We start from the raw sequence: 11,505 nt of genomic DNA, 5'->3' as shown, positions 1-11,505 counted from the left end.
ACTCTGTGCGACCCCATAGACAGCAGCCCACCAGGCTCCCCCGTCCCTGGGATTCTCCAGGCAAGAACACTGGAGTGGGTTGCCATTTCCTTCTCCAATGCATGAAAGTGAAAAGTGAAAGTGAAGTCGCTCAGTTGTGTCCAACCCTCAGCGACCCCATGGACTGCAGCCTACCAGGCTCCTCTGTCCATGTGATTTTCCAGGCAAGAGTACTGGAGTGGGGTGCCATTGCCTTCTCTGAATCTCCTAGCAGTGCTTCTCAAAGGATGAAGCTAGCTTGAAGCCAGAGGGTCAGGGAGCCCAGGTGATCCAGTCCACAGGTTTCAGCCTCCTGGGGCTCAGAGCAGACCAAGAAAGGTAGAGGAGTGAGGCAGGGGCCAACAGCATAACCAGCACGTGACCAAGTGGGATCCCTGTGAGCACAAAAGCCACCTCCTCTGTCAAGCCTTCTGAATCTCTGCAGAATTCACCTTCCCCGCCTCAGCACCAGGGTACTGGGTGCTACAGTGTTGTGAAAAAAATGAGGAAGACAGAGGTCTCTACTGGGGAGTTTGCTGGATTCCTGAGGACAGGCTGGTAATAACCAGCTGCTTATAATTCCAGAAAGAAATGAGTGTTCTGTCTATGTTATTGTAAAAGTGTGACTATCATAGACTTTAAAGTGAGCTGTAATGATTTCCACCTGTTGTTCCTGCCTTTGTGCAGTCCCCTCCCTCTGAGTGTGGGTGAGACCTGTGACTTGCTTCTACTTCACAGACTATGGCAAAGGTGATGGGTGTCACTTCCTTGATGAGGTTCCACTATATGAGATTCCATTCTAGCAGATTACAGAGAGGATCTCCTCGCTGACTTGATAAAATAAGCAGCCATGTTGAGGAGTCTATGTAGCAAAGAACCGTGGGCAGCTTCTAGAAACTTTGGGCAACTTCTCGGACCTGAGAGTGTCCTCCAGACAATGTCTAGCAGAGAGCTGTGGCTTCAGTCCCACAGTCACAGGAAACGAGTTCTACCAAAGACCTGGATGAGGTAGAAGTGGATGCTTCAAAAGTCAAGCCTTCAGATAAAAACATAGCCCAGATGGTACCTTGATTCCAGCCTTGTGAAATCCTGGGCAGAGGACCCCGTTGAGCCATGCCTAGACTCCTGGTCCACAGAAGCTGTGAGATAATAAATGTGCATGGTTTGAAGCTGACGACTTTGTGGGTAATTTGTTATGCAATGTAGAAAACTAATAGAACACATAAGCAAGATGTCAGAGTGCTGAGGCAGGGAAGGTGAATTCTGCAGAGACTCAGAAGACTTGACAGAGAAGGTGGCTTTTGTGCTCACACGTGAAGAGTGAGGAGGATGTAAGCAGAGATGGAAAGAGGAGCTGTCACCTCCTCCTTGACCTCTTCATTTCAAACCCTGGGCCTGAGAGGACTCTGCAAGGACATGAATCCTAGCCTGGGTCCCAAGCAAAATAAAAGGAGGAGCCCTCTCTGCCCTCTCACCCCTGGCAAAAACCATGCTCCGGAGAACTTGATCTAAGCAGGCAGATCCCAGTGTCCCCCTCCCCTGCAATGCACCTTAAGTCGATCGTTTTAGGTGAAAGAGAAGTAAAACAGTCCCATTTGATTCTTTTTTCAAAAATGGTTATCTTCTGTTTATGTGAGCAACATATGTACATTATGAACTGTTATTTTTAAAATTTTTATTTATTTAAAAAAATAAATAAGCCTGCTGGCTGTGCAGCATGGCTTGCAGGATCTTAGTTCCCTGATCAGGAATTGAACCTTGGCCCTAGGCAATGAAAACACTGAGTTCTAACCATTGAACTGCTGGGGAATTCCCATGAACCATTTTTTGAGATGCAGATTTTTTTTTAAAAAAAACAAAGATTGAAAAATCACTGGTGATCTCAGAGATGACCCTGTTAACATTTTGGTGGTTTCCTTCTCATCGTAGGTATCATGTTCACAAGTGACAAGGACAAGAGTATTGGCATCACTCTGGTCTCAGTCTTTCTCTCTCTCTGGTCTTCTAAAGGGGCATTCAGGTCCTTTGGATGAACTTTCTCAGGATAACAGGCAAAAAGAGCTAGAGAACTGGAAAGGAGACCATCTTGTGGATAATGGAAAGGAAGAAAACTGCTCCCTGGGGGAAAACCAGACCTGAGAAGGCAGACAGACCTGGTCCAGAGCAGAGCACATAGCCCCCCACCCCATCCCATCCTCAGTTATATCTGGCAGATGTCTGTAGATCAGGGCCAGGGAAACAGCCCCCAGAGGTTCCTCTGTTCTCAGGGAGCTTTGTCTCATTCCATCTGAAGCATCTTGGTCAAGGAGGGAAATCTCTCCCTAGGTGCTTCCGGTGGTTCCTCTGTGCCCTGAGCTGTTGGAAGGGGGTGTCCCCCTGAGAGAGGGCTTCTAGGACTGAGCAATATTCAGGGGCACAGACCCCATCACTCCAGGCTCCTCCCTCCACCCAGCCAGTGCTCACAGCCCGTGGATACATAGGACGGGGCCCTGATGGCTGGAAGGCTGTGACTGCCCTTCTTTGTTGAGCTGGGCCATATCCCTGAGCTGACCTCTCCAGGCCCAGTTCCTTCTGTCTGGTTCTTAGGAAGGGATCTTAGGATGACAGCCTGACTCTTCCCACAAAACTGTATAAGAACTACCATCTTCCTGGTGCCTCCATCCTCAAATTGCCTCTGAGGGTTCTAGTTTGCTTTTTTTTTTTTTTTTAATATGTTTTTGATGTGGACCATTTTGAAAGTCTTCATTGCGTTTGTTACAGTATCACTTCTGTTTGATGTTTTGATTTTTTGGCCGTGAGGCATGTGGGATCTTAGCTCCCTAAGCAGGAATCAAACCAGGGATCTAACCTGCACCCCCTTTATTGGAAGGCGAAGTCTTAACCACTGGCCTGTCAGGGAAGCCTCCTCTAGTTTACTTTTAATTTAAATGAAGAGAGGGTGGCCCATGTAGCAGATGAGAGAAGCAAACAGGGAAGGGACAGAACAGAGCTAGGGCTTAAGTGCACTTGAATGTTGGCTGGGGACTTCTCTGGGGGTCCAGTGGCTAAGAGTCCATGCTTCCCACATGCCACAACCAAGAGTTCGCATGACACAACTAAAGATCCTGCGTGCTGCAACTAAGACCTGGCAGCGCAGCCAAATAAATTAATTTTAAAAAATTATATATATAATAGTCTATGGCCAGAGAGTATCCCATTAGAGATCAGAGGAAGGTGTTGCTGCATAGATGGGCTTCTATTCTCAGCCAGGGACGCTTCCAGGACGAGCAGGTAGCAGCACACTCATGCACCTGTGTGCCTGCACTCACAAACACACACACACACATACATGCCCCAGGCCACTAGGCACACTCTCAGTGTCGCCTCCCCCATGCCCCTGAGTGGTGATGGTGTCAGGTTTAGAGTGAGATGGAGGGCTGAATTCCACCCTCCCATGATGGGAAAGATGCAGCTTCCAGGAACATAAGCGTGGTCAAAACAGGACCAGTGTGTGTGTGCGTGTATGTGTGTGTGTGTGTGTGTGCGTGTATGTGTGTGTGTGTGTGTGTGTGTGAGGCTATGTGTATTTGTGCAGTTTTATGTAAAAGGGGTTTCCCTCTGACTTCTCTGGTCTCATCTGGGGAGCCCATAAACTCAGCATCACCCAGGCCCTCTCATATATCAACTATCCGTGGTGTGATTGGAACCCCTCTGTCATGATGGCCAAGTGCAGTGCACAGCCTGGGTAACTGTACACAGCAGTCCTCTCAAGGGCCCTCAGCTGGCCCAGCTCTGGAAGAGAGACCAGATCTTTCTCATAGGTACCTCAATTCCGTGTCCAAGGACAGGAAGCAGAAATACTGAGCACCCATTCAACCCAGGAGAAGGGAGTGGAGGTGGCAGGATCGGAACAGCTGTTGGCTGGCCACCCACTTTGTCCCCATAAGAAGGGATCAGGAGATTGCAAATTGGGTAAGAAAATCCTCTCACCTCCAGCTCAAGACTGTAATCCTGGGCCTCTGGTCCCCTAAGCTTTGTTCTATTTTCGCTCCTCTTCTCAGAGTGAGCAGGTCTCCATTGGCTGCAGGGATTTAGTGGGGACTTTTAACACGTGTTCTCCAGCAGCCCTTGGATCTGGTGTAGCCTTGCACAGCCCCCGTGACCTCCTCTCTTCTGCTTACCTCCTCTAGTCATTTCCCTGCACTTTGGGATTCATCAGGCCCTTCCTCGCTCAGATCTGGGGAACTCAGGCTTGTGAGCGAGGAAGGCCCAGTGTTAGGAAGCCCAGCCGCGCTGGTGTGGGGACCAGCGGTGAAAAGAACCAGTCCCTCTTGGGCATCAGCCTCCCGCAGGCCTGAGCGATGGGGAACATTATGGACGGTAAGTCGGTGGAGGAGCTGAGCAGCACCGAGTGCCACCAGTGGTACAAGAAGTTCATGACAGAGTGCCCCTCCGGCCAGCTCACCCTCTACGAGTTCCGCCAGTTCTTCGGCCTCAAGAATCTGAGCCCGTGGGCCAGCCAGTACGTGGAGCAGATGTTTGAGACCTTTGACTTCAACAAAGTGAGCTGGGCTCTGGGTGGGGAGTGCTGCAGGGATGCCCCAGGGCTAGTGTGGGGGTGGGAGGGGCAAGTGTGGGACGGCTGGAGGAATGACTGTTTATCTGGGAGACTGAGAGTCTACATCAGTGACTCCAGTTTTCTAACGTCCATTGAGCACCTACTGTGCGTCAGGCACTGGAGGTTTAGAAATAAATCAACCCTCATCCCCAGGGAAGAGAGAGAGAGACCCTGGTCAGTGCACTCGGAGGCTAAACGTTGGTTTCCTCTGCCTCTTCCCCATGCGCAATTTACCCCAGAACAAGCGTCAACACTTAAAAGACGGTCGACAAGCACCTACTAAGTGCTTGGTGCTGCACCTGATACCTCTGCCCAGGCCCTCAGATGCCCCCAGGATGCAGAAGGCAGAGGGACGGAGGGCAGAGAGCAGGGTGATGAGCTTCAGGCTGGCTTCAGGCCTGCTGGTCTGGGGTGGGCAGGTCCACGTTGTTTGGGTCACCCATCACATGATGATCTGTGGACCCTAGAACTGGGACAATCAGGGTTGCCTGGTCACCGGGGAACCCAGGCCACTCCAGCTCCCAAGTCCCCAGTGACCTCCGTTCATCCTAAGAGGACCTGAAGGTCTGTGCAGTGGTCAAATTATCGATGTCTCCCCAAGGGATCACCTGAACGCACCAGATGAGGGCTTCCTGAGAAGACAGAGGGGGCACTGTAAGTTTGCATCCCTAGTTTTCATCAGCTGGGTGGCCTTGGAGCCCATTTCTTCCCTGCTCTGCCTCAGCTTATTCACCGTCAACTGTCATGGACATCAGGAGCATTAGTTAAGATGTTTCTTGGTATTTCAGAACAAACCTTCCATTTATTTGGAGCAGTTCAGTCAAGATGTAGTGGTAGAAGAACGTGAATCCACACATCTATCTCCCCTGACCCGCTGGCCCCCACCTCGGCTGCTGCCTCCTCCAAGGTGAGGACAGGAAGCTGCCAAGTGTCCACTGCATGCTGGGGAGACCTTGCCCAGAGCTATTCTGGCTCCCCTAGCTGCCCAGAGGGTCCCAACATCACTGTAGGTGGGGCTTCTAGGGAAAGCTGAGGCTCAGAGGCTATTTAAAAACTCACTAATGTTTAGGATCAAGGGACCAAAGCAGCTTATGGGCTTTGAGTCCCAGCCTCAAGGGCAGCACTGTGGTGCCTGAGGGCTTTCCTAAAAGGGGTGCAGGGTCAGAGTACTGGAGCCCAAGGTACAGAGACCAAGAAGGGATGGCACCCTCATGCTAGACCCCTGAAATACTCCAGAAGAAATGATCTAGAGTCCATGGTTGAGCCTCAACTCATTATACCCAAATGCACTGAAAGAGCTCAGCTTCTTGCCTGTTAAGGAAACCCTTTGGATCAAGATAACCCTTTGGATCTCAGATCTAAGATGACACTTATGGCACCGGGGCGGGGCAACCCCTCCACCCTGTATTTGGCTGAGTCATTCAAATGCTAGCTCTTCAATTTCTGTCACATGTAGGCACCACTGCTGACTCAGACAGTAGAACTCGCCTGCATTGCTGGAGACCCGGCTTCTATCCGTGGGTCAGAAAGATCCCCTGGAGAAGGGAATGGCAACCCACTCCAGTATTTCTGCCTGGAGAATTCTATGGACAGAGGAGCCAGGCAGGCTACAGTCCAAGGGGTCACAAACAGCCGGACACAACTGAGCAACCAATACTTCCACTTTTTTTTAAAGCGCCACTTGTATTGTCCCAAACCGGACCTCTTTGATTCTACTCACACCCCCGCCTTAGGGCCTGAGTTCTGCCAGGCACTCTTCCTCCAGAATTCTGCTCAGCTCACACCTTCCCCAGCTGCAAGGCTCTGGTCAAATGTCTCCTTTCCACTGATACTGCCCTGATGTCCTGGTTTCAGCCCTGTTTAACTGGGACTAGTCCCCACCTTGGAGAAGGCAATGGCACCCCACTCCAGTGTTCTTGCCTGGAAAATCCCATGGATGGGGGAGCCTGGTAGGCTGCAGTCCATGGGGTCGCGAACAGTCGGAGACGACTGAGCGACTTCACTTTCACTTTTCACTTTCATGCATTGGAGAAGGAAATGGCAACCCACTCCAGTGTTCTTGCCTGGAGAATCCCCGGGACTGGGGAGCCTGGTGGGCTGCCGTCTATGGGGTCACACAGAGTCGGACACAACTGAAGTGACTTAGCAGCAGCAGTAGCAATCCCCACCTGGGCATTTCCTCAACCTTCCCTTTTCCCCTAGAGCATGTCTCATCTTTGTATTAGAAGATGATGTTGAATAACATTTAGCTGCTATGATTATGGTCAATCTCCCTGATGGAATGTGAGCTCCACAAAGGCAGGGATTTCTGTCTTTCTTTTTCATTGCTGTATCCTTTGCACCTAGAACAGTGCCTAGAACACAGTAGGAGATCAGTCAGTATTTTTACTTGAGTGAATGACTATATGAGGAATTATTAGTTTTATGGACTACTTATATATAATATATATTAATTAACATTCATACTTGCTAAACTGAAGAGCATCTTTGTAATGTTTGAAGTGTCTTGTACACTGAAGGCAGAAATCACACTTTGGACACTCCTTCCACCCACTGTCACCAGCAAAAGGCAGTGGGGCAGGTAGGCTACAAGATGAGACCCAGGACCAGGAAGTTTTGCTACAGAAGACTGGAAGTTTTGGGTAGTGCAAACAATAGCCCTTGGGCTTTTTTTTGTCAATGAAGTTTTGTTAAAACACACCACACGCATTCTTTTACAGATCATCAAAACTGAAATATGTGCTATGTGGCCCTTTGTAGAAAAAGTTTGCCAGCCCTTGAACTAGAAGAGAGTTGTATCCTAGGGTACTGTACCAGGTGGTCAGGGTTTGGGGGTATGGCCATGAGTAGGGAATGTGACCAGGGCAACCCTCATATGCTTTGCTTACTTCAGAGTTTTGCCTGAGCTTTATTGTGCCTGGAAATCACACAGGTGCACACAAATCAATGTAAATCTCCCAGCCCTGCATCTGAGCGCTGGGTGGCAATTAGGAGACTCAGTTTATTAATATTTATTTATTTGTTTATTGGCTGCACCACAAGGCTTGTGGGATCTTAGTTCCCCAACTAGGGATTGAACCCATGCTCTGCTGGCAATGAAAGTGCCGAGTCCTAACCACGAGACAACCAGGGAATTCTCAAGGAGACTCAGTTTCTAGGCAAGGCTTTGTCATTCACTAGCGTGTGGCCTAACCTTTCTCACCTTCAGCTTTTAATCTGAAAATAGAGATAGAAATACCCAGAGGTGGTTGTGCGATTAAATGAGTAAAGTGAGTGAAACACACATCACCTGAAGCACACAAATCAAGTTAGTATTGTTGTAGTTGTATTACCGATCTAACCCAGACCACAATCCTGAAAAGCACATGCTGTCCTTTCGTCTCAGAACTGAGACCCTGAGGCTATCTGACTTGTCCAAGGCCACACCTCTCCCAAGAAATGGTTTAGGTCTTTCTGGAACAAACGCACATGCCTTTCCATTGCCCGATTCTGGCCATGTTTTTATTACAAAAAATTATAAAATTAAGAAAAATTTTAATTACCAAGAAATGACAGCTCATTGTAAAAAGTTTCCAACAATATAGAAAGATAAAAAGCGAAAAGCAAAGTGTCCTTACCCTCTGTCCCCTTGCTTGGGGGAAATCTCCACAGTGGTAAGAAAGCAAACCTCTTGCTTCTCTGAGCATGGCTGCAGGGGGGCCTGGCTCCACCGTGACAAAGAGCCTGAGAGGAGGGTTGATCAAGGGGTGATTGAGGGACTTCCCTGGTGGTCCAGTGGTTAAGATTCCGCACTTCCACTGCAGCGGGCATGGGTTCCATCCCTGGTTGGGGAACGAAGATCCTGCATGCCCCATGGCACAGCCATGTGTAGGAAAGCCCTTGAACATGGGCAAACACCCTGAAAATATTCACTATGATTTTGACTTCCATCGTGGAGCTCAGAGTGGGTGAGGCCTCACCTAAGGCCAGCACATGATCCGGAACTCTTGGAGGCCTTCTTGTCCCATCTCTGCCACGTCCCTAATAACAGTACCCCAGCCTCTGCTCGCACACTTTCAGGGACAGGGAGCTCATTACTGCATGAAGCTGTCCCTTCCACTGTGGGCAATTCTGTCTGTCAAAGAGTTCTTCATACGGATCTCAAACCTGCCACTCAGTAACTTCCCGGTTCCAGAGTGAGGGTTGTGAGTAAGTGGAGCAATAGAGGCTGGACTCAGGTTCACAGGCTCTGAGTCCAATGTCCCTTTCCTTTCAGCACTCATCCTCTCTGCAAGACACAGGCTTCCCTTTTCCAGCTTCGCTTGACTTGGGCAGAAGGTGGGCAGAGGCAGGCCTGTGTTTCCTGCTTCCCTGACCCTATTTGTAGGGCTGGCAAGGCCAGGTGGAGAGTCAGCTGCTGAACATATGGGGGGTCCTGGGGGGAATATCCTGCAGGAATGTCTTGTACCACCTTCCCCCATGGCCAATCCCTCCAAGACTTAGTGAGGGCACGACCTCCCCCAGGAAGCCTTTCTGCTGCTTTTGCCTGGTCGCTGTCCTGTTCTATGATTCCATAATGTCCCGTCCAGATGTGCTGTCCCTGAACATATGTCATGATGGCACCATGATTTCCTTATAGTGATGGTAATAATAATGTGTGTGTTAGTCATTCAGTTGTCTCTGACTCTTTGTGACCCCATGGGGTATAGCCCGTCAGGCTCCTCGGTTCATGTGATTTTCCAGGCAAGAATACTGGAGTGGGTTCCTTCTCCAGGGGATCTTCCTGATCCAGGGTCAAACCTGGGTCTCCTGCCTTGCAGGCAGACTCTTTACCGTCTGAGCTACCAGGGAAGCCTTGGTAATAATAATAATAATAATAATAATAATAGCTGACATTTACTGAGTGCTTAGTATGTGCCAGGCAGTGTTGAGTGCCTTACATACCTGCATTTATTTAAGTCCACATCAATTCCATGGAGGTGGGAGCTATTATAACTACTACTGATCAAGGGTCAGAGTCATGTTGAATCCTTCCTACCAGATCCTATATATTTGAGAAGATGGGGCCAGGATTCCAGCCTGTGTCCTCAACGCTGCGCTCCCATCAGGACGGGCTTTATCTTACTGAGTTCTGAATCCTCAGTCTATCACAGCACCTAGTCGGTGCTCAGTAAGCTTCCAAGAATAAAGGGAAGAAGGAGAAAGGAGCTCGATGCCTCCAAATCTACCTCTATTCCTTATCCAGGCGCGTTAGAGCGCCTCCAAATTACGCCCCTATTCCTAGGGGGTTCGTGTCTCAACTACACACATCTTGCAACCACACCCATCAAACTGGAAGGGCTGAAGTTTGAGGATCACAGCGATGGCTGGAACCAAAGTACCTGTGAAGTGATAGCAATAAGCCATTTACACTCCAGTGGGCGGTTGGTTTATCCGAGACGCTCAGCGTCTCCTGGGCCCCTGGGGGCTCCGGGGGCGGGGCCGGGGCCGGGGGCGGGGCGTCGGTCAGGGCCTGGGTTCAGGGTCTTCTGGTTCCCCCAGCGGCTCCGGGCCGGGGGCGGGGCCGGGGCGGGGCCTAGACAGAGGGGCTCAGGCGGCCACGCCCCCCGCCCAGGACGGCTACATTGATTTCATGGAGTACGTGGCGGCGCTGAGCCTGGTCCTCAAGGGGAAGGTGGAACAGAAGCTGCGCTGGTACTTCAAGCTCTACGACGTGGACGGCAACGGATGCATCGACCGCGACGAGCTGCTCACCATCATCCGGGTAACTCCAGGTGCCGAGGGCCGGGCAGGGGCGGGGCCGAGCTGAGAGCCGGGGCTGGGTCTTCAGCCGGCTGGGTCGGTCCGCGGGCTCGGAAGGGGACGGGATTGAGACTTAAGGTCCCCGCGGCGGCTCGGGCCTTCACCAGCTGCGTGACCTGGGCCAGGTTCCCCTGGGCCTCAGTTTCCTCTTCTGCACCAAGAGCTGTAGAAGCGCATCCCCTACTCCGTCTGAGGCCCCGGGCCACCTTGACCTCTACTCCCCCGGCTCCCGTCGGGAGCTTGACGAGCTCTCCCTGCCCCATCCACCGCTGAGACGAGTTAGGACGGGTCCTCTCACTTCTTCCCTTCCAGGCCATCCGAGCCATTAACCCCTGCAGCGACTCGACCATGACCGCCGAGGAGTTCACCGATACGGTGTTCTCCAAGATTGACGTCAATGGGGATGGTGAGGCCTAGCTGGGGCTCCCCGGGGAGGGGTCACTGGGGCTGTCACCAGTCTCAGAAAGGGAGAGGGCAGGAGGGGAGAGGGAGGCTCCAAGGGGCCGCTGCTGGCTACCTCCTCCGCCTGCCTCCACCCGCCTCCGCCCTGGCCACAGAGCTGGCTTTTGGGGATGTCTGCACCAGACTTTGGTCTCTGGCTCCTTGGCCGGCTCTGTTCACAGCCACTTCCTCCAGCCTTGGTTCTGTCCCCCTTACAAGACTGCAGCTCTGGGCCCCGGTCTGCAGACGTGAATGCCTCCTGCCCATGATGCCCTTTCTTTCCACCCCAGGGGAACTCTCCCTAGAGGAGTTCATGGAGGGCGTCCAGAAGGACCAGATGCTCCTGGACACGCTGACCCGAAGCCTGGACCTTACCCGCATTGTGCGCAGGCTCCAGAATGGAGAGCAGGATGAGGAGGGGGCTAGCGGCAGGGAAACGGAGGCCGTGGAGGCCGACGGCTGAGCTCACTGCCTGCTCTTTCTGTACTGGGGAGGGTGTGTATGGTGGTGCCTGGTGTTTCACTGTTGTTTTAATACTAGATAGAGTTTAATACTAGATAGAGTCTACTGAACTCAAAGGCTCAGCTCACTTCTTAGGGGTCCACGGTGTCAGCACAGGGGCAGTGGTCCAGAGCGGGGGACCTTTCCGGAACTCTCTGTGTGATTCA

The 11,505-nt window shown here is 51.4% G+C and overlaps 1 protein-coding gene across 1 annotated transcript; it reads left to right on the top strand.

Annotated features, from left to right (window-relative positions):
• Positions 3,576-11,402, top strand: GUCA1A (guanylate cyclase activator 1A). The gene is made up of 4 exons (XM_018039329.1): positions 3,576-4,559; positions 10,209-10,358; positions 10,709-10,802; positions 11,128-11,402. Exons 1-4 carry the CDS (start codon positions 4,359-4,361, stop codon positions 11,298-11,300), a joined length of 618 nt encoding a protein of 205 aa, XP_017894818.1. The 5' UTR covers positions 3,576-4,358; the 3' UTR covers positions 11,301-11,402.

Source organism: Capra hircus, chromosome 23 (assembly GCF_001704415.2).
Source record: "Capra hircus breed San Clemente chromosome 23, ASM170441v1, whole genome shotgun sequence".
NCBI lineage: Eukaryota > Metazoa > Chordata > Mammalia > Artiodactyla > Bovidae > Capra > Capra hircus.
This window is presented reverse-complemented; position numbering and strand designations above follow the sequence as displayed.